Consider the following 23,308-nt stretch of genomic DNA (forward strand, 5'->3'; position numbering starts at 1 on the left):
GAAGTTGATGTCTCCTGCAGGGCAAGGAAACACTTTTGAACTGTGTTCAGGTTAACTAGCACCAGCGCTGGCCCTTTGCCTCCCTCTGGACTAGAGAAAGGTCAGCCTATTGTTACTATGTGAGGCTCCAGATTTTCTATGGGGGGAGGGGCGGAGTAGGTGGATCAGGGATGGAAATTGGTGATGACAGGGCTTGAAAATGCATCTTGCATGTTAAAACTTTCGTATATCTGATGGACACTAAGCGGGGAGGGCCCAAACTCCTGCCCCAAGGCCACCTTTGTCACTACTGCTTCTCATTCCTGCCCTTTGCCTGGCTTTCTAGAGAGGGCAGGATGGGAGATGGGGAGGCATCTCGAGTTCCAAGGGTGATGGGTGATCATGGAGTAACTACCATTTATTAAAGACCTACTGCATGCCATTCATCTGTACACATCATCTCACTTAACCACCTAACTCCTCTAGAAGGCATTATTTAATACAGCAGAGCAGTAAATAGCACCGTCTTTGGAAACAGGTAGAACGAATTCTTTCTGGTTGTGCGACCCCAGCCAAGTTTAGTCTAAGACTTTAGTTTCTTCATCTGTAAAATGAAGGTGTTGATTCCTACACCAAAAGATTGTTGGGTGTTCAGTAAGTAATAATACAGAAGAAATAAAGATGCAGGATCAGGTTTAGTAATTTGCTCAACGTCATAGAACTTAGTAAGTGGCAGACCTGGGATTCCGATCCCAGTTTAGCTAATCCTATAGGCAGTGTTCTTTCCACTACCACTTTGTAACTGGGTATAATAATTTTGGGCAAGTTTCCTTAAATCCTCTGGTCCTCAGATTCCTCATATATAAAATACAGAGTTCATTCATTAAACTCTTCTGTCAAGGTGTGCTCATATGGAGACTGCAGCTCCCGCCTCCTTCCCCTTCTCATTCCACGTAGGTCATTTATCTTTAATTTCTGAAATGGAGTCTGCAAGCACCTTACCAAGCGGGCCCAGATGCACAAACACTCATTCAGATTCCCCTTTATTTCCTCTTCTTTCCTTTTCCACCTAGGCTCCCGCCCCACCCAGCGCCAGGCCACGCCCTGGCGTGTGACGTCAGCACGCCTCGTGCGTCGCGTCGCGGCGCTCACTGGGGGCCCGGCTTTCGCCCGCTGCTGCCGCCGCCGCCGCCGGCCGCGGCTGCTCTCCCAAGATGGCGGCTCCTCCGGGCGAGTACTTCAGCGTTGGGAGCCAGGTGTCGTGCCGGACGTGCCAGGAGCAGCGGCTGCAGGGCGAGGTGGTAGCCTTCGACTACCAGTCCAAAATGCTGGCTTTAAGTATCCTTCGCTGCGCGGAGCCCGAGGCCGGGCCGGCGTGTATGTGCGGTGGTGGGGGGGGTGGGGGACGACGGCGGCGGCTGGGGCCCTCTCCGGGCCTAGGGGCGACCGGCTACCGCGGCGCCCGGAGCGCATGCGCACGGGCCTGAGCTCCCCTCCCCCTCTTCGCGTGTCCCTTGGTCCGCTTAGGGGACCCTGTCTCCCACCCCTTATGGGGAGCTGGGCCCCGAGCGAGGGTCAGTGGGTGGAGGGGGGCTTGACACGCGGATGCCTTTTCGGGGAAACGCTATGAGAGGGGACTCAGTGATCGGGAGAGAGGGTGGTCGTGGGAGGGGGCTGGTGGATTGGAGCCCGGATGGAAGGGGGGCGGGTAGAATCATGTGGGGAGGGGGTGTGCAGAGTAAGGAACTGCTAGTAGCGCAAGGGTATGGAGTTTAAGAGGGGGTGTCTTCTGGTGGGATTCGGTCCAAGGAAGGGCGGTGGGGTGGTGCCCAAATGGGCCTTGCTTGCTTTGGGGGAGAGTAACTGCAGGACAGAGTTTGTATCTGAAATGGGGATAGGGGCTTGTTTTGCTGGTGAGTGTGTGTGCGTGGTGCTCTTGGGGGCGGGGAGTATTGAATTAGCTTTCTCAGTCATTTGAAAATTGCTGTTTTGAGAATGTTTGCGTTGGAAACCTGGTCCAGATAGAAGACTACGTTTTTTTCAGGGTCTCAGGTAAGCTTGTGTGGGTTACAGGTGAAAGAGTAAGTTATCTTCTCCTGCTCAGCCCAGCACATGGAGTCCTGACTTTTCCTTAGTAGTTCCCTCCCCTTTTGGAAGTGTCGGTGTTAAACAGAATAGAAAAGAAGGCCTGCTTCTTTGGGGTGGAAATGATTTCTGAATTACTCCAGGAAACTCAGTCTTGGAAACAAAATATGATTGCCATAAATATGCACCCACCCCTTCCCCTTTCTGAGCCACAGGTGGGTTTATTTTTTTATTTTTTCGAGTAATCCTTTATGGCATCTTTCAAAAGGAAGTTTCCTACTGAGTGCTGCATTTGAGTGTCAAGTATACCACTAGTTGTAGATTTCTAGCTTAGGAAGATGTCCTCTGAAACTACAGGCAGGAATCGTTGCCTTTTTTTTTGTAAAATACAAAAACTCAGATCTGGGCCAAATAGACCTTTTACATTAGTGGTTTAATTGGAAGGGTTTTGGCATGAAGAATTACTTTACTTTTAATTGGCATATATTATGCTCTTGATAAATAGTTGGAGGACGGGTGAGTGATAGAAAGAAAGAATGAATGAACGTATAAATATATAAATAAATGGGTTATCTAGCTGGGTTCACCTGGAGTGAGCCTCCTTTCCAGTGCTATAGTTTCCTCCTCTGCAGAATGGGAAATCTGAAATCTAAAAAAGTGAAAAGAGCAGTATATAGATGAAAGGAGTATTATACCAAGAACAGAAAGTACTGCCACTCCTGTGTGGTTCCTTAGGGCCAAGACAAACTATATATACAGCATTAACACTGCATTATGCCTCCATACAACCAGTAGAGAGGTGACAGAAACCCTTTCTGAGGCTTCCAATTTTGGGTGGTATTTGGCTTTGAAAAGCTTGAGATCTTTTGGTTCTCGGGTTTTGAGCGGGCGGAAGGTGATAGGCAGAGATTTCCTGAGGAGAGCTGTGATTCTTGTGAGGCTCCCTCCTCTTGATCGTGGCACACCTGTTACACCAGCCTGTGTGAATTGTGTTTTCCATGCCCCTTTTGGGATGTGTCAGTGCTCTGTTTGCCCCTATTTTCCTTAACTTTATTTTTTCACCAGAATGTCCCTCTTCCAGTGGGAAGCCCAACCATGCAGACATCTTGCTCATAAACTTACAGTATGTTTCAGAAGTGGAAATAATTAATGACCGAACAGAAACCCCTCCTCCCCTAGCTTCACTCAATGTTAGTAAGGTAAGGACTTGAGGGCAGTTCTGGCTCTCCAAAATGGTGGGGGAAAATTGAGACTCATTGACTCTTGGTGATACATATATTGTCCATTGTTTTTCATTTTTTCATTGACTTAAAATTGTTTGTTTTGACACCTTTTTGGAAAACCTGTCAGTTTAGGTTTTCTCTTTATTCCTGGATATCTTCAGAAGACTTAAGAAACCTTTTAATGCCCAAATAGAGAAATAAAGTTGCGAGCTTGCTTTTGTCCTTTGTGAAAGAGGACTTTTTTTTTTTTTTTAAACTGGAGTCCATGCGTGAACTTCGGTATTGGTGGGGTTGGGTAGGGGTGTTGCCCGTGAATCTCCTGAAATTGTGTGTGTGCACACATGAATAGACGTGGTTTTGGTGAACATATGGAGTATTTTGCAGATCTCTGATTCATGACCTACAAAAATTTGGAAAACTACTGCCTTAGAGCTACATTTGTGTCTTTGTATTTTTGAGGTCTGACAGAATTAGAGGCTTAGGATATTTTAATCTTGGACGTACATGTTGATAATCTGGGAGCCTCCAAATCACTTTGACTCTTTAGTTCTATGAGTGAAAGTTCATGTATAATAATAACAATAATAATACCATCCCATGCCCTGGAGTCTTTGCTGTCCTGTGCTTTGAACACTCTTTCTTCCAGAATGTCTGGAGCCGCATCCTTCAGGACTTAGTTAATGGCACCTCTTCCAAGAAGTCTTCTCTGATCACCCAGGCTAAAGTAGTTTGCTCCCATTATTCTCTCTTACAGTACCTTATCCTTTAGAGTTAAAGTGACATAGCATTTATAGTCCAACTTAGGACATTTTTGAGAGTAAAGCAGAGTGCTTTTGTTTTACACTGGGACAAGTATAGATCAGTGTGTCCTGGGCACATTGGAACTTAAGGTTACCCTATTCGTAGCCTCTTTATAATTGTGTTATCATTTGTTTGCTTTTCTATCTCACCAAACTTTGTGAGGATGGGAACCATACTTGTTTTGTTCATGGCTGAATATACAGAGCCTTGCACAAAATAAGTGCTTAATATTTTTTGAATGAATATTAGACCTTCGATTTTAGTAGCAGCTGCCTTAAGTCTCTTGAATTAGTGTGGTGGAGGTATTTCCCTCTGGAGGAGTCTTGTAATAACGTATATTCTCTTGCTTCTCTCGGGAATGTGGTATGTTGGCTACAATTCAGCAAAGCAAGGAAACACTTAGGCAGCTGAAACAGTAGAGGGTAACTGAGGCTGGCAGAATATAGTTACCTCCTATCTGGAGGTCCCTTCTTTTCAGATTCCAGGGAGATGCCACTTGTTTTTTAGTGATGGCTGAAGACAGATTCGGAACGGTGTTGGGTTTCATATTAAAGGCTGTTGCATATAGAATGTCCCATTCTTAGAAATCTATAGATTTTTGAAACCCTGGCTTAGGTACCTCCTATTAGAATGTAGGAGCTCTTGGAGTGGTTGTCTTTTTTTTTTTTTTTTTTTGGCTGAAGAGATTTTAAAAGATTCAAGTGAAATAGTTTATTCCTGGTATATTGAAGAGAAAACACAGTTACTTTTAGTGTTTATAGGGTATGAAAGTTTGTTAACTAAATAACTGGATCTTCAGTGAGTAGTAGAGGAAAGATTATCTGAAAGAGGGATGGTTTTCTGAAATGTAAAGGACTAAGTTTCTGTTCTTTTTTTTTTTTAGATTTTTATTTATTAATTGAGAGAGAGTGATAGAGAGCATGAGAGGGAAGAGGGTCAGAGAGAGAAGCAGACTTCCTGCTGAGCAGGGAGCCCGATGCGGGACTTGATCCTGGGACTCCAGGATCATGACCTGAGCTGAAGGCAGTTGCCCAAACAACTGAGCCACCCAGGCGCCCCCTAAGTTTCTGTTCTTGGAACCAATATGTGCCACCATTTAGTTGAGAGGAATTGGATTATTAGGGGTGGGACAGTTAAGCGGGAGCTGTTAAAAGGTAATTTACTTATGTTTGACCTCAAATATATATAGTTCTTGGTTTTTGAGTTTGCAGTGTATTTTTGTCTTTAGGGTTTTGCTTTCTGCTGGTCAGTTTTAGATTATTAGTATTGTTGTAAACTAGTTGTTTACCCACTCTTTCAAGAAAGCAGGAATCAATAGGTTAGGGAAGACTGGAAATTTTTACTTTTTTTTTGTGGCCTGCTTGCCAAGTCTTGAAAAAGGTTTGCTGGGAAGAGGAGTCAGAAATTAGGTTGGAGGGCTATCTCTGGACTTCATTTATTCGCTCTTTCATTTGCAGACATGTTTAGGAGTAAGCTATATTGGCTTTCCCATATTTGAGGATGCTTTGTGATTGCTCCCTGGAATCGGTTAGACTTAGAAGAGCCTGCTGCACTGTTAGTGGAAACTTAATCTGGGCAGGTGTTTACATATTGCTTGAATGACCTGAAAAGTTCATCCCATTGAAGAGCATGGACTGGGTTGTTTTTTTTTTTAAGATTTTTTATTTATTTATTTGAGAGAGAGAATGAGAGCATGAGAGGGAAGAGGGTCAGAGGGAGAAGCAGACTCCCTGCTGAGCAGGGAGCCCGATGCGGGACTCGATCCCGGGACTCCAGGATCACGACCTGAGCCAAAGGCAGCCACCCAACCAACTGAGCCACCCAGGCGCCCCTGGACTGGGTTTTTTTTAAGATGGAGGATTGTTTAAGTATGTTAGAAGGGAACTGAAGTGCTCAGAGATCCCTGGAAGAAAACTTGCTGCTCACAGTCTTGGGGAGCATCACCTGTGTGCTCCACTTCCAGTAGGAAGATACCATCACATGTTGGCTCATGTTGCTGATATAGTAAGTGCTTTGTTTAATTAATCCTGTTGATATAAATTGGATATTTGTTTACTCTGACCCAGCAGGAAATGGAAGAGAAGGACTTTTAAAGAAAATACTTAATTCCAGCCCAACTAGAGAAGGTACGAACTAGCAGTTCTTAGAGATGAGCCCATTTTGCTTTCCGTTTACAGTTCACTGCAGGCTTAGAAGTCCTGTGTCTGTCCACAGCTGTGGGATGTGAGGGGCAGCTTGGAAGAGGACAGTGGGGTTGCTGAAGGTGGAAGTTACGAGTATCATTTGATCTTCTCCACAGTACCATTGTACCCTGTTAAAGTGTTCTGAATTTCCTGACTCTAAGACAGAAGCATTTCAATAAAAGTACAAAAGCACATCAAAGCCAGTCATAAGTGAGGTTCAAGTTACTCACCCTGTGGCTTATTAGTTTATTCTGTCATGAGGAAGGTTTAAATATTGCTTTAGGACAAGAAGAACCCTAGGGTCCACGTGGCAGAATGAAGTATGGTGTTTTTTCTTAACAAGTTCCTTTGAACTGACTCTGCATCTGGTTCTCTGGGAATGAGGATTACCCATGGGTTGGTAGTGTTCTCAGGAGATGATTTGGGACATGTCAACATTAACAAGCTTCTCTCCTGTGTAGCATTATAAAACATTTCCTGAAATCTATTTTGTGCAAGGTTTTGTGGTAAGCTCTGCTGGGGACCACATTTTACATTTGTCTTGTGCTTTACAATTTACAAAGAGCTTTGACACCTCTCATTCCATTCTCACAGTCACACCATGTGATCTTTAGAGTGTATTCTTTTCCTTTTTGTTTAATAGGTAAGAAGACAGGCTTATTAGTTTTAAGTGACTTGTTCTGGGTTATATGGCTGGTAGTGTGGGAACTAATGTTTTTATGTGCCACTCTGAACTAGCAACTGGTAGACATCTCATTTAATTCTAACAGTTCTTATGGTGTGGGTACCATCAGCATTTCATAGGAGGGTAAACTGAGGGTCAGAGAGAATGAGTCACTAGCTCAAGATCATGCGACTACTAAGTAATAGAGCTGGGATTTGAACTCAGGTCTGATATTTTAACTGCAAAGTCCCATGTTAATAATATTTCTATGTAGAGAAACCTCTGTATTATGTGGTCAGGAGCATTGTGGTCTAGTAGAAAAAGCAGGAATCAAGCAGGTAAGTCTTTAAAGTCACTTCTCTGCCTCTTAACCTTACTAAGCATCAGTTTCCTCACTGTAAAAATGGGATAATGTTAGTACCTATCTCATAGAGTTGTTATGGGGATTAGGTCAGTTGACTAGAATTGGCAGATGTTAGTTCTGTTCTTCTGCATTAGCTATGTGTAGCCAGCTGATGTTCCTTGAATAGGCATAGGGGCAAGGTGGGGGGAAGGGGGGCATTATGACTGAGGGAAGGCAGCCAAGAATATGCATGCTATTACTATGTCAGTCTCTCTTGGCTTTGGACGGACATTCGTTCAGTTATCCAAACTTGCCAAACCCATATTGGGGAAAATCAAAATTGTATTGAATACCATTAATATGTAATTGAGTTAAATGTTTTTAAGAGATCTCTTCTTGGTGACCAGAATTAACTTGAACATTGAGAGCAATGTTATCAGGTGGCGTAGTTAAGTGAACACTTGGCTGAGTACTGGAGTTTAGAGTGAGCAGTCACAGAACCTAGGAGGCTGTGCTTTCAACTTCTGAGATCCTTAGGAAAGAACTCATGGACACAGCCAAGGCAAGTGTATGTATTTGTTGAGATAAATGCATCCAGTGCATTGACTGAGATGTAAGTCGTCCTCACTTTGCTGAGTCGGAGAAGACTTTATCTTAAAGAGATATTTGTGTGGGACTTGTTGTGGGGGGAGGTGGGAAAAGTGTGGGGGGAGGTGGGAAAAGTGACAAAGCATAGAAAATTGAAATCCACATATAAGGCATCCACCTCCCTTGCCAAACCACGGACTAATTTGTCAGCCTCTTTTATCCATTATTACCCATTTAGATCTTACTAACAAGCAGTGAATTATCAAATGCAACCAGGAAGAAGAGATTCAAAAGGCTTATCATTAGCCCCTGCTAATGAAGAAGGAGTTGGCAGCCTTTGGATAAAAAGGGTATTTGGAGATTGGGTGGGGTGGTAGGGGGCGGTTCTGGTAAGGCTGAGAAAACGGAAGAGTCACAGAGTTCAGTTTAAAAAAAAAAAATTGTTCACCTTTAGGTATGATGTCACATTGAGGGAAGAGCTGACTTTTTGTTTTGTGTTCTCCCAATTTCAAAGCTAAAGTTTAGCATAACCATAGACTTTCCAGTGATTTGAGCGTTAATTCTCCGGTATGAGTAAACTCCTGGAGTAGTTAATAGCTGCGGCATTGTGGCCTTTGTTCATGGATCTATCTTGTTAGGTGGGCCCTTGACCATATTGTGACCCTAATGTGTTGAGGTATGGAGTTATCACCAAGTAGAATCAGATGGCCTGGCCACACTGTTTGGCTATGTGTATATTGGTAGGAGTTCATATTATGTGTAAATGTGGGAAGGGAAACGACTACTTTTCTAGAGAAAGCAAGACTTTTTTGTCAGATAAAATTTTTCTAGCTTCTAGAAGCTGTATATAACCTATTGGCTCACTTGATTAGAGTATATTGTAAAGGCTCCAGTACCGGATTAGAATCCACCAGTGTTGTGCACCTGGCTGTGAGCAGACACAGCTGTTTGCTTATGATAGTGTCATGAAGGTATAGGTTGGGGGTGAAAAGAAAGAGCCCATTACTACCGTGTGACGGGACATGTTAAGTAGTGAGTGGTATCAGATGAAGTTAGCAAGGTAGAATGATTGACTGCCATTTTACTTATTTTGTTAAAAAGATTTATTTATTTATTTTAGAGGGAGAGCACATGGCGGGGAGGAGCAGAAGGAGAGGGAGAGGGAATCTCGAGCAGACTTCCGCTGAGTGGGGAGCCTGACATAGTCTTGATCCCAGGACCCTGAGATCATGACCTGAACTGAAATTAAGAGTCGGTTGCTTAACTGACTGAGTCACTCAGGGGCCCCAATTGACTGCCATTTAATTTAATTTAATTTTATTATTATTTTTAAAGATTTTATTTATTTATTTGACAGAGACAGCGAGAGAGGGAACAGAACATAAGCAGGGGGAATGGAAGAGGGAGAAGCAGACTTCCTGCTGAGCAGGGAGCCTGATCCGGGGCCAATCCCAGGACTCTGGGGTCATGACCCAAGCCGAAGTCAGACACTTAACCGACTGAGCCACCCAGGCGCCCCTTGGCTTAGGTCTTGATCTCAGGGTCGTGAGTTCAAAACCTGCATTGGGCTCCGCACTCACCGGGGAGTCTACTTAAAAAAAATCACTAGCCTTTTGAAGGATGTCACATTCAGTGGCATTCAAACTTTAGGGTCAAACTGACAGAGCCATAGTTGGGGATGCAGTGTCCGGGCTAGGGCTCATGACTCATTTCAGGCTATAGTGCATGGCAGCCAGCCGATCCCGTGAGCCTTCATTAGGTTAAAGGTTTGGTTCCGAAGGGGGCTTTCTTGACATCACGGGGTGTGGAGACAATTGCTGTGCCTGAGTTACTGGCTGAGGTGGGCCATCTGTGTGTTATTGAAGCCACCTCTGTGCTCTGACATGGAGGTGATTTAAAATGAGGACTTTACTGGTGGGTCGGTGGTGGTATCGCTTCTGCTGTTAAGGGGCATTCTGTTAGTCTTCCTGCTACAGAACAGGCTTGTGGGGAAAAGGGTGATGCAGTCAAGTTCTAGCATTGGAATTTTGAGACTAGCTTAGGTAAATACCGGAAACGACCCTGGAGAGTCCAGCAAATTGTACCTGAAGTGGAAAATGAAAGGATCTGCACACTGTGTCAGAAGCTAACAAACAGTGTGTGTGGTAGAATGTGGGGAGTTTGAAGAACTGGGTTCTTTCAACAGCTGGGCTGTTAATGAATTGTGTGACTGTGTGTTAGTCACTTACTGGAACTGAGAACTGTTCTGTGGAATTCTAATGGTCGAGGTTTCTTTTCCTTTTGTCCTCCTTTCCTCTCACTACCCCTCCCTTCCAGGTGCTGGGGTTGTTAGATTAAGACTGCCTTTGCCCTCAAGAATCTCATGTTTGTTGGCAGTGGTGAAGGAGGGCAGCATTTTTAACTAGTGCTGACAGTATGGCAGGATCAGTGTTAGTGGAGGTGTGAGCAAGTTGCTATGGGAGCATAGAGCAGGGGCCAGCAAACTTTCTCTGTGAAACAGGGCCAGATAGTAAATGTTTTAGGTTTGTGGGATATCCATTCTTTGTCACAACTACTCCACTTTGCCTTTGCAGCAAAAGCAGCCATAGATGATATATAAACAAATGGGTGTGGTCTTTCCAATATAGCATAACTAAAACAGGTGGTTGGCTGAATTTGGCCCACTGGCTGTAGTTTGCCAACCCTTGGCATAGAGTAGTAAACATTTTAGGGAAGTCTTTTCTGATGTAATAGTGGAGTAGGATCTTGAAGAATAAATAATTAGATAAAAGGAAGGAAGTTAAATGGCATCAAGCTAATTTGGAAGGTGCTCAGTTTGTCCATCTGCAATTTAGAATCTTTTGCTCTTCTGTCAGTAAGCTAACCTGGAGGTTATTCTTGGAGGGAGGGCATGGACTAGTTACATGCCGATATTGATATTAGGTGCTGTACATGCTTACTGAATTCCAACAATAACCCTTCAGGATGGGCCCCAGATGACTGAATTGAGGCTCTGGAGAGGTTATGCATTGTGCTCGGGTTCATGCAGCTAGTGTGTGGTAGGCAAGAGTTTGAGCCAGAATCTCTTGTTGAGGCAGTAAGGGGGTGTGGCTCTTCTCTTTTACTTTGTTTTCTCTCTTTTCGGAGCCCAGGAAACAGGGCATGGCTCACTATCACTGAATAAAATCAACTTTTTTTTTTTTTTTAAAGAGAATGAGAAGTGCACGTGCCTCCCTAGCAGGGGAGGGAAGGTGGGAATGGGGGGGAGGGGCAGAGGGAGGGAGAGAGAATCTTAAGCAGACTCCACGCCCATCGAGGAACCTGACACAGGCTCAGTCTCTCCACCCTGAGATCCTGACCTGAGCCAAAATTAAGAGTTGGACGCTTAATCGACTGAGCCACCCAGGCGCCCCCAAATCAACTCTTTATTCCATAGGTAATGCCCCCATTTGGGCACATAAAGTTAAAGACATTTCCCACTTACTGTTCTAGTTATATTTTGGAAGATTTTTTTTTAAATCAGAATATATTTTTTTTATTTGGAAGATGTTCTGTTTAGGACTTACAGTTTCTCTAGTAGCTCTTATAGAAACCAGAAAGGGGAGAGCACTGAGCTCATTGGCTAAAGGAAGGTTGGAGTGTATGAATTTTTCTGAAATGACCCACAAGCCACCTCTGTGCTAACAATAATGATATTATAATAACAGTGTTAACAGCTAATATTTGTACAGTGCTTTATAGCTCCCCTAGTGTTTTCACCTGGGCTGTCTCCCTTAATCCTCACAGCCACATGTGAGCTGGCTAATTTTTGAGATAGGTTGTTGGGGTCAGATTTTAGCTTCTGTCTCAGCCAGTTTTCTCTCTGGAAGGGCCATGTGGAGGTTCCACAGTAATACTGGTTTCAGGGTCTCTGGAGTAGGAATTACTCATTTAGTGTCCTGGAAGTTTAGTTTCCTGTTGTGGTTATGAATTGTGTTTGGTGACATAATTACAAATAGCTAACAAACCACTGACTTAAAGCTAGTTTTTGTTTTAAACCAGGTGAGAGAAAAACCCTTGCTTTTGTGGACTGGCTGTGACGTGAGGTTGGTCCGTCTTGTACAGTAGCAATATGATGGTTTAACAAGTATCGTGTCACTGTGGCCCCCTGGATTTGCAGGGTGTTTTTCATCTTAGCTCAGAGCACTTGATGTATCCAGGGAGGGGCAGAGGGAGAGAATCCTCAAGCCCACTCCCCACTGAGTGCAGAGCCCTGTCCTACAACTCATGAGATCACAACCTGGGCTGAAACCAAGAGTCCGAGGCTCAAAGGACTGCGCCACCCAGGCTCTCCAGCACTCAACTGTATCTTAACATTCAAGTGCAGGAGACTTGCTTGACTTAGCTTCCCTAGTCTTGGCCCAATCAGAAAATGATGGGTCCAGGGGGTGCCTGGCTGGCTCAGTTGGTAGAGCATGGGACTCTTGATTTTGGAGTTGTGAGTTTGAGCCCCCCACATTGGATATAGAGATTACTTAAATAGATAAATATTTTTTAAAAAATGGAAAATGATGGGTCCAGGGAATGCTTACCATTGTTGGCCTGAAATGCTTTCTCACACAAGATCTGTTTTCTGAAAAGCATTCCTGTGATTTACCTTTTCAACAAAAGAAATAAAGGATGTCCTTGAGGTTCAGGGTGAGACTGGGGCCCTTTTCAGAAAAGAGAGGTCCTTCACTAGAAGGCAGACCAGCTGTGTTCTGCACTGGGGACATTGGTGGAAATGCCAGGATGCACTGACAAAGAGAAGGTGGCAGCTGAGTTTTAAAATGTTTTTCCTTGGGGCGCCTGGGTGGCTCAGTCGTTAAGCATCTGCCTTCGGCTCAGGTCGTGATCCCGGGGTCCTGGGATCGAGCCCCTCATCGGGCTCCCTGCTCAGCAGGAAGCCTGCTTCTCCCTCTCCCACTCCCCCTGCTTGTGTTCCCTCTCTGGCTCTCTCTCTGTCAAATAAATAAATAAAATCTTTAAAAAAAAAATTAAATGTTTTTCCTTTCTGGAAAAAAATTTTTCTTTTCTGAAAATATTTTCTTTTGCATTCAAATTTATGTTTCAACAATAACTTAGACTTCTCTTATGTGGAGCTGTTTGTAGCACAGGGTTAAGAATGTAAGCTCTGGAGTCAGACTGGGTTTAAATCCAGACTCCCACCTGTGGCTTGGTAAACTTGGGCAAGTTTCTTAACAGCTGTGACTTAGTTTCTCCATCTATTAAGTAGGAGGAATTTTAGTCCCTATTCCATAGGCTTGTAGTTTTTTTTTTTTTAAGATTTTATTTATTTATTTTAAAGAGAGTGAGCGTAAGTGGGGCGGGTGGAGCAGACTCCACACAGAGAGCCTGACATGGGGCTCGACCCTAGGACCCTGAGATCATGACCTGAGTCGAAGGCAGACGCTTAACTGACTGAGCCACCTGGGTGCCCTGTTGTACAGATTAAACGTTTTAAGACATGTAAAATGTGTAGCTTGGTGCCTAGGATGGAGTAGGCTCTCAACAGGTTGGCTCTTAGAATTTTGATATTCACTACCAGGCCTCTTAAGCTCTACGGTTCCTGTTTGATTCAATGTTTTGATTCATTATTATGTATTCTAAGACACAGCGACAAGTGGGGTACTCTATTTTTGGAGTTCCCCACTATCCAGAGTTGTAAAGAACAGTATTTTATTGAAACTGTCAGACAGGAGCTTTCAGCTAGGGAACAGGAAGACTTGGGGATACTGATTTGATAGCTGGGAGAAATCTTTTTGAGAGCCCGCTTGTTGCTAGCTAGGAAGGAGGGCTTTCTGAGGGCGCAGCCCAGGATGGAAACAGCAGAAACCAGTGCGGGCCCTCAGGATGCCGGTGGTTCTTGGCCGCTGTGGTCCGCCGTCCCTCCGCCTCCAGCAGAGGCCTCGCGGCCAGTGGCGGCAGGCCCCGGGCGGCAGCTGCGGTGCTTCCTCACCGCTCTGTGAGGGCAGCTGGTTGGACAGCCCGCATGCACGCAGAAGACAAACTCAGAGTGGCTCGTTGGAGTCAGTAGGTCACATCCAGCGTGTTCCTCTTTGGACTCTGCTTCCGTTGTTGTCTCAGCTGTCACAGCCTGTTACATACTTGCGGTTGGAATCCCTCTGGATTCCCCACAGCACCTGTGCCTCCCTGGTCTGGGTGTGTGGGACTAAGATGGCCCAGCTGGTGACTCAATAACAAGATGAAGTGCGTATCGCTTGGGTTTTGTTGTTGTGGCTGCTGCTTTTTCTCCGTGTCACTGAGTGTAGGAGGAGAGGTGTGTGCATTAATTCACTCACTCAAGGGTTACCCCACAGCAGGCATGATTAGATGCCTTTTAATATTGATGTGCTTTGGTATCAAGTTCGTGTACTCTTCTCCGTTGCCCACATCAAGTTGCTATATATAAAATGGCCACGGGAGGAAGCACTGGTTAGTAGACAGGAAGAGCTGTTTTCACTGGGTTTCATACAAAATAAAAGGAGAGGCAGGTAAGCACAGGTTGTCTTGTTCAGACAACTTCACTTTGTAAAGTGGTGTCTTGAATATTCTTTGAGATTCTAACCAGTTAGTGCTTCAGTTTTGGTTGGAAGAGGCGAGCAGCTAGCATGTTTGCATTGAAAATAGATGCAGTATGGTGGTAGTCATTGAATTTAAAAAATTGCAATCCTGGTAATCCTCCCAAGCTTAAAAGGCACACCCAACACCTCTACTGAGGGCGGCTTTTATTGGTTCCCTCTAGTGGTTTGACAATAACTCTGAACTTACTCTCTTGGAATAACTGGACCATTTATACATATGCATGAGTTTACAAAAAACATGAGGTGGGAGATTTCAATCTGTATAACTGCTAAGTTGAGGGTAGAGTGATAGTCATTTGCTTTACAAAAGGAGGCTTATTTACTTTTTTATGAGTTTTCAGGAACATGCCTAAAAAGAGCAAGGTAATCTTGCCCCCAGTTTTGAGAGAAGACTTCTAGATTCCTTTTGTGAGGGCAGCCTTCCTTGTGCTTATTTGATAGACTCCTCTGTGGGAGAAATTCACCCCTTTTGTACAAGTTCCTGGTGAAAGCAGATCTAGTTGGCTGAATATCAGATTTAAACATTTTTCAGATTGCCATGAAAATACAGTTCATAAACTGACAGCTGGAGGTTTCAGGGTTTGCACTGCGTCCAGATTCCGCAAAGCACAATTGCAGGTACAGGTACAGTAATTGAGGATATTGGGGCAAATTGAAATACAGTCAGTTTACTCTGATTTCTGTTGACTTTTCTAAGGCTCTTTTTTTTCCCCCTGTTGGTAAAGATTTTATTTATTTGAGAGAGAGAGGGGGTGATGAAGGGCAGGGAGAGGGACAAGTGGATTTTGCACTTAGCGTGGAGCCTGCCTCAGGGCTCGATCTCACGACGACTCTGAGATCACAACCTGAGCCGAAACCAAGAGTTGAAACCAAGAGTCAGACGCTTAACCACCTGAGCCACACAGGTGCCCCTCTAAGGCACTTTATCATTTAGCATTTGGGACCTGTTGTGCACCATGAGTTGAAATGGAGAATCATCTAGTCTATTCTCCTTTGCTTTCAGAGCCTTTAGAGGGGATTGTACAACTGGTATTTTGGGGGGCTAGAAGTGTACTTTGAACTCCTTGTTCTCTAACTGTTGTGTTGCTGTTACTCAGGCTGTCCAAAGGAATCACTTCTGGCTGAGATTTATACACATTTTATTTTGCCTCTGGCAAAAATTCAAAAGTGACTCCTCTCCCAGCCTTTTTTCCTCTTCTAGCTTAAATTTGTCAGTTCCATCTTAAACATTCTGCATAGGTGCCTGGTTTCCCTGAGCCATTCCTCTCTTACTGAATGGGTGATGTTCACGTTTTTAATCTACTATGTAGGTGACAAGGATATTTTGCTGTGGGTATCCCATATTATCTAGTCAACACAAGCTTTATAGAAGCAGCTTTGTCTGACCCAACACCAGGAGATGTTTTTGGTTTTCAGGGATAAACATTTTATTTTTTTAAGATTTTTCTTTATTTATTTGAGAGAGAGCAGAGCGAGTGATAGAGAACTTTGAAGGGGGAGGAGCAGAGGGAGAGAGAGAAGCAGGCTCCCCGCTGAGGCAAGGGAGCCTGATGTGGGGCTCTATCCCAGGACCCTGGGATCATGACCTGAGCCAGGGCAGCCGCTTAACCCACTGAGCCACCCGGGCATAAACTTTTTTTTTTTTTTTAAAGATTTTATTTATTTGAGAGAGAGAATGAGATAGAGCAGGAGAGGGGGGAGGGTCCAAGGGAGAAGCAGACTCACTGATGAGCAGGGAGCCCGACTCGGGACTCGATCCCGGGACTCCAGGATCATGACCTGAGTCGAAGGCAGTCGCTTAACCAACTGAGCCACCCAGGCGCCCAGGGATAAACTTTTTTAAAAAGACCTCCAAGTGAGACCCTTATGCCTGTTCATGGGGTACAGTAAACCTGTGCCTGGTCACTTGCGTTCTGCAGGAGCCCTGCAAGAGCGTGGTTAATCCAGGGGAGCTCTGTTGCCCCCTGGTTTTTCCTCCTTTCCTTGGAGACTTCATATTTTCTACAGGGTTGTTTGGAAAGTGAGATTCAAGGAAACTCCTTGTTATCAGGGTTTTCTTGGTGACGAAGTTTTGCTTTTTGCTGCTTAAAATATACCACCAGTGGTTCTCTTGCCATAGAAACTGAGTGCTTTCTTACTGCAGTTGGGATTGCTGAGGCTCAGGGGAATACTGTCAGCCATGTGCGTTTATTTCTCTCTCGAATTCTAGCCTGGTGGGGCCAGAATGGCAGGACCAGGCTTGAAAGATTATTTAGTGCTGCTGTATTTGTCTTCTCTCCATGTACTGGGGACCATGTGAAAAAGGAGCTCCAGCTTCAAATCACTGCAGAGTTCTGGCCTTTCTTTCCTCTTTCCCCTAGGGACACTGAAATGACAGCATGCGTGACCTCTCTCTTCTCTGTTCACACCCCTCGCCCCTCAAATGATCTTTGAAACTCAGAGGCAGGACTCCCCATAACCCAATTGAAGGTCGTTTTTTCTCTTCTTGATAGTCAAACCTGTGCCTTAATAAAGTGCTTTGTTTTGCTAACAGTTAGACACGTTGCCTCTAAAACTGTATTTGGTCTATGGTTTGAAGGGTCATTGTTAAAGCAGAATGGAAATGTTTAAGAATTCCAAATATCTAGGTACTTTGGGGATGTGTGTGAGGTATGATCTCCCTATTTTAAGGAGCTGTTGTTTGGAGACAAATTATGTATTCTCACTTGTGTGTCTGTGCATATGTCTTTAGTGTGCTAGCTGCAGCATCAGTATACTAAGCTGTTTGTGTTCTTGGGCCTGAACAATCTCCAAATTATTTGTTTGACTTTCAGACGCATTTTTCTGCCTTTTCATTTTAAGCGTCTTGTCCAGCATATTTGTTTTGCTTTACACTTAGACAAATTTGTACTTCTGGAGTCTCTAGCAACTAATACTGTAGGGTGGGGACTAAAAGTGTATTAGAGGGGCAGTAGGGGTTGACAGGGCAACCCACCCCTGTTGGGAGGGATTTACTGGATTTTAGTAGACTACGGTACAGTAGTCTCCCCTTATCTGCAGGGTGTGCAGTCCAAGACCCTGGAGGATGCCTGAAACCATGAATAGTACTGAGCCCCATATATACTAGGTTTTTTTTTTTTCTGTACATACATAACTATGATAAAGTTTAACTTATAATTAGTCAGGATAAAGATTAACAACAATAACTGTTAATAATATAGAATAATTATAACGATATGTTGTAATAGCAGTTACGTGAGTATGGTCTCTCTCTCTCAAAATACCTCATTGTATTGTTTTTACTCACCCTTCTTGTGCTGATGTGAGGTGATAAGATGCCTACGTGATGAGATGAAGTGAGGTGAATGATGTAGGTGATGTGATGTAGCATTAGGTTACTGTTGACCTGACCTGATGATATGTCAGGAGGAGGATCATCTGTTTCCAGACCAAGGTTGACCCTGGATAAGGGGGGGTGGGGAACTACTGTACTAGATTTTATTAGAATTTCTTTTGATCAGCTTGTGAGCATTCCACTAGAGGGCAGATAAGGAACTAACGTAAAGTAGAATGCAGACCGTTCCATTTTCTAAAGAGCAGGATAGCGGTAGCTCAAGTTGAAGGTGGACTGTATCCATGGGTTAGGTGTACTTGAGTTTTGGCTCCCCATGTGAGCACAGATAGTGGTACCAGAAAGGTAGTCTTTAGAACCTCAAATTCTGGTTTCTGAAGATGTCATAGACATTAATTTCTAAACCCGAGACTCTAGCAGTGGCTGATAAAAATTCTTAATTTTTTCCTTTCATACACATGTGTGTTATCTTTTTTTTGACCGTCACTTCCCAGTCCCACCGTGTAACATTGCTCTGCTTTATTTTCTTCCTAGCTCCTTGGCACCGTCTGAAGTTACTCTGTGTTTTTGTTTGTGGTCTCTGTCCGGTCCCCACTTCAGTGCTGTATCTCTAGCTTAGCCCAGTGCGTGTCTCGTACCTGGTGGGCACTCAGTAAGTCCTGGATGGAAGGAATGTTTGCCACCATAGCAGTAACTACTCAGGCATCTTGGGTGTGTGTTTGTTTCACTTTTGGACTCTGAGAAAACTGAATCTACCAAACCAGTCTTTTCCAGCCTCCTTTCCTCAACAGGTCCTGACTGTTGGGAAGAATGAAGGTGAATGCTTTTCTGAGTCTCTTTCCTCTCCCCCACCCTAGCTTGCCAGCAAAGCACGGACAGAGAAGGAGGAGAAGCTGAGCCAGGCCTATGCAATCAGCGCTGGTGTTTCCCTAGAGGGCCAGCAGCTCTTCCAGACCATACACAAGACGTGAGTCGGGGGAGCATAGGGGTCCCTTGTCCCGGGGGCGATGCTGCCTGGCTGTGCTGTGTGGTAGCCAGCTTTCGGATAGTCGTGTTCCTGAAAGTCAGCAGAGATGCTGGTTAGTGTGTCGACAGCACCTCGGTGTCCAGGGATGTGGGTGTCTGTTGCCTTTCTCGTACAGGAGAATGGTGTGATCGTGGACAAGTTGTCTTCTCTGGCCTTCAGGTTCTTCATGTGTAAAAGTTGGTTTGGGATTAGATAATCCTAAAGATCCCTTTCAGAACTGGTATTCAAGAATTCAGAATTCGTGGCTTCTTTCTCTTTCGTTATTTTGATCTTGTTGTACCTTTCTCCAGAAGCTGATGCAGTTTTACTAAGGGGAAGTTAGTGTCTCTCTGTCTCTTTCTAATTAATTGTACATTGGGGTGTACGTAGGGAGTTAGGGAGAGCAGAAGGCCACCTTATTACCACCTCCGAAAAGACATTTTGTCACAGCAGAAGTCATTTGACCCTCCACTAGCTTCCCTAGCTGCTGAAAAACGGAAACATTTGGCACCCCCTCCCCCCCCGCTGCCTTCTGTTGCCCTGTGTAGCCGCCTGGGTCTGGTGCACAGATGGCAGCTGGCATCAGAGCTGCTGGAGGCCGTGGTGTGAGTGTCTGAGCAGTTACAGGTATGTGAAGGGGCTCTGAGGAATATCGGCTGCCCTGCGTTTCCCCAGGTGTGACCTAGAATGGGTTTTCACAGTCTGGCAAGTGCCCAGCTGTCTGATAATTGAGAGGGTCCAGTTTGAGGAGCAGTTTCCATTTCGGGAGGTGGGGGGCAGAGTGCAGATCACAGTAAGATGGAGTTTCTTTTCCTGTCTTTTTAAAGGTGCTATTCCCCCCTAGGTTAAAGGTTGGCAAACTCCAGCCAGATCAGCTCATTTATGTATCATCTGGGGTTGCTTTTGTAGTAGGTACAGCAGCAGAGTTCAGTAGTTGTGACAGAAATTGTATGGCCCTCACAGCCTCAAATACTTACTGTCTGACTCTTTATAGAAAAGGTTTGCCAGCCCCTGCCCTAGGCTGCTACTTAAGTTGATGAGCCTAGATGTTTGTTTGAATTCAATTTGGATTGGACTTCTGAGGCTGCCACGAAGTTTTCTATGGTTTTCCAGGTCCCTAATGCTTCAGAGTAAGTCTTCTGGGCTCTCCTTGGAATGAATGTGCATCATGTCATTGCTTTTCCTGGCCAGTGGTGTCCAGGAGGTGTTTCTTGGCTACTGCACCCTATGGGCTGCTAGCATCTAGTTACTGGCTGAGCTGTGAGCTGAGAAGTTGGGGTCAGTTTTCTGGAGTTATTTATTCATCAGGCAGGAGGTGTTGGGATGCCTGCAAGAGGCAACTTTCACCTGCTCTCTTCTCCTTCCAGCATTAAAGACTGTAAATGGCAAGAAAAAAACATCGTAGTCATGGAAGAAGTTGTTATTACACCCCCATATCAAGTGGAAAACTGTAAAGGCAAAGAGGGGAGTGCACTGAGCCATGTACGCAAAATAGTAAGTAAAGGAGCCATGAACCTTGAGAGAGAGGATGATTCCTTGGCCTTCACCCTTCCAGCCTCAGGGCAGGACCTTGTGCTGCAATCCCTGCCTGCTCTGACCTGCCAGCCCGAGAGCAGCCCTGCCTAGCCCCCCGGCCCCTGCGCGCAGTGCTCTGCGGCTCTGGCTTGGCCACTTCTGTGGGGCTGGAACCCACTGGGCAGTGTGCAATAAAGTGAGTGGGCAGCCCCGTGTCCTCGGCAGTGTGGCTTTTTGGAATTAGCCAGACCATTCCATGGTATTGCGCCTGAGCAGTTCCTCTCATCCCAGGCTGGGTTCTTCTCAGGAAGGGCTGGTTGGTATAAATCAGTTGCTGTTGGCGTCTCTGACCCTGCATATGTCATGTGACTGTCTCGATTGAGTTGCCGCATTTGTAAAAACATTCTGAGCATTACTGGATATAAAAAGTCTAATACTATTAATTCCCTGTCAGCTTTTCGTTCTGCACTTACGTGAAGAGGGGAGTGGGAGTTGGGATCAAAAAATCTCCTTTCACACTGTGTTTTAGCTTATCGGTTCACTTTCTTTTAGACAGTCTTAGCTGAAGGTGCAGCACATGCGGTTGAAACAAGAGGCCGCTGCCTACCTTCGGCCGGGAAGGCCCACAGATAGCAAGGGCCTTCTGGTGCCTGAGTGGTCCCTGAGCTGGACAGCCAGGACCGGCTGCCGAGGCCTGGCATGAACTGTTTGGGAGGCCTTGGTGCCCATCTCCTGTTCTGACCTAGGCTGAACTGGTCTCTTTCAGGTTGAAAAACATTTTAGAGACGTGGAAAGCCAAAAGATACTGCAGCGTTCACAAGCCCAGCAACCACAGAAGGAGGCTGCCCTGTCATCCTGAGTCCACACACACGGAGGACTCTTCCAGCATCCAGCCAACGAGGCGGTGGTGGTGGCTTCGGCGGAGGCAGGCCGGGGGAGGGAAGGGATCCTATATTTCCTGTTGGCTCTTGTTAACAAAGGGTCAGCATTTCCAAATCTTAGACTTGAACAAACAAAACACCCAACAAAAAAGAACAAGAGAATAATTTAAAAGTTGAATCATTACTTGACTAACAGACTTTGGTCCACCATGTCCTTTTCACAGCCCTCTTCTGGAACAGTCACCTTGTTAATTTTATTTTTGAAAATTCCTTTCCTGCTCTGCCCTTTCACCTCTGACTTTCCTAGTCTGTCCCTGCCATTCTGTTTTTATAAGTGGCTACACTTGCCTTCTGAGTGATCGAAAGAAACTTTTACATCTTCTCTTCCAAAATAAAAGTAACAAGCTGACTGTGATACTTAAGTTGAGACTAGAGCAGCAGACAGGTCTCACTTTAAATTTGTCTTTTTTTTTCTCTTTTTTTTTTCTTTTTTTGCACAGGGCATGGCTTGAATTAGTTTTATTTTTCTTAACTTTAAATATATATATGAAAATATATATTAAAATGTTCTCTAAATATTTTCTGCTTCTTGCAGGTCTCTTTTTACTAGATCATGGCCGCTCTTCCCACCTCATCCCTTCGAAAATAAAAACGTATTACCCTCCCCACCACCTATAGCCAGGCAACTAACTTGACTTGGTTCGCAGCAAGAATCTTCTGCAGCACTTTCTAGAGCCAGTGTTTGCAGGTGGGATTCAGCTGTGAGGGTTCCTGATGGCTTTTTAGTCTTTAACTGTGTGTGTGTGTACCAGTCTCACATTGGGCCAGAACCTCAGGATTCTCCCTCTGCCTTTTGTCTTACTTCATGGTACTAGAAGAACTTCCTCACCACTCTCCCATCTCCTAGATGGGAGAGTCCGCTGCCCTGTCTCCTGTGCCCTCTGCAGGAAGAACTCTTTTGCATGGCACGTCTCAGCTCTTCGAAGGATGATTTTCTTCCATAAGAAACCTGGAGCCCACATCTCCCGGTCTCTCGAAGTCTGTGTCCAGAGCCACTAGCCCAGGAGAAAGCTTGGGTGACCTATAGTTTCTCTTCTCCCACCAACCTCCTGCTTTTATGCCCTTCCCCACCCCCCTTAAATTTTACAAGCTTACGATAGTTTGTATGTGCTCAGCCGATGGGCAGAAAACCTGGAGAGAACTTCTGGACTTTAGCCCACCAGTTTGTCTGGTTTGACTAACCTGAGCGCGAAAACTGGCACGCGGTGCCCCTGTGCCTTCAGGGCAGTCCAGTGGGGCAGAGTGTGCCACCAGCTGAATATCAGGCACCTAGTGGGAAGTGGGTGATGCTCATGTGACTGGCTAGAGCTTTGGGGGTGGGGTGGGGGTTAACTACTATCTTTTTGGCCATGATCTCTTTCCCCTTCCTTTTTTTTTTTAATTAAATAAATGGATCAAAATTAAATAATTCAAGCCCTGCCTTCAAAATGAAATTTTTTTTTTTAGTATTGTTTAGCAAAAACAATAAAACCCAAATTTTTTTAACCATCACTCATGTGTCAGGTTTGTACGTGCTTTAGAGACCCCAGAGGGAGGGGGTGTAAGGGCGGGGGGTGTTCCGTAATCTTTCCATTTAGATTCTCTGCTTCCTACTCTTTACCCTTACCCTCTCTCCTTCCACCCCCTGGAGCTCACCCAGAGATAGAGTGCAAAGTGTATAATTTAAGAAGGGGATCCAGGGTTGGGAGGTGAGTGTGTGAGTGGGGTAGAGGCACAGAGAGCTGGGCACGTACATGAGGCCATTTGTTATGGGCTGTTTGGAAGAAAAACAAGACCGAGAAGTGTACTTTCATCTGCTATTGGCCACAGCTAGATTTAAAGTACCAGGCCTTTAATTTAGGCTGCATGGAAGTGTAAGCTGGAAAAGGTGAAAGAGGGAGACAGAAGAGAGACCTTGTAAGCTCTAGAAACCCTAAGAGATGCCATTAAAGGCATGAACGGGATTAATGGAAAATAGAAGCCTGGGAGGAAGCTTTGTGTCATGTATCCACATCATCACTTCCTCCCCATTTAAGTCTGTGAGTGGAAGACCATAGGTACCAACGATTTCTGGTAAGGAGTGCTTTTG

General features: G+C 45.0%; 1 protein-coding gene across 1 annotated transcript; it reads left to right on the plus strand.

Moving 5' to 3' along the window:
* Window positions 1–1,106: 1,106 nt before the first annotated feature.
* Window positions 1,107–22,653, plus strand: LSM12 (LSM12 homolog). Its single transcript, XM_028092764.2, has 5 exons — window positions 1,107–1,317; window positions 3,130–3,263; window positions 18,636–18,745; window positions 20,152–20,278; window positions 21,066–22,653. Exons 1-5 carry the CDS (start codon window positions 1,194–1,196, stop codon window positions 21,156–21,158), a joined length of 588 nt encoding a protein of 195 aa, XP_027948565.1. The 5' UTR covers window positions 1,107–1,193; the 3' UTR covers window positions 21,159–22,653.
* The last annotated feature ends 655 nt before the right edge of the window (window positions 22,654–23,308 follow it).

Source organism: Eumetopias jubatus, unplaced genomic scaffold (assembly GCF_037043125.1).
Source record: "Eumetopias jubatus isolate StellerSeaLion01/CBP00866 unplaced genomic scaffold, mEumJub1_p1.0 scaffold_10, whole genome shotgun sequence".
Lineage (NCBI taxonomy): Eukaryota > Metazoa > Chordata > Mammalia > Carnivora > Otariidae > Eumetopias > Eumetopias jubatus.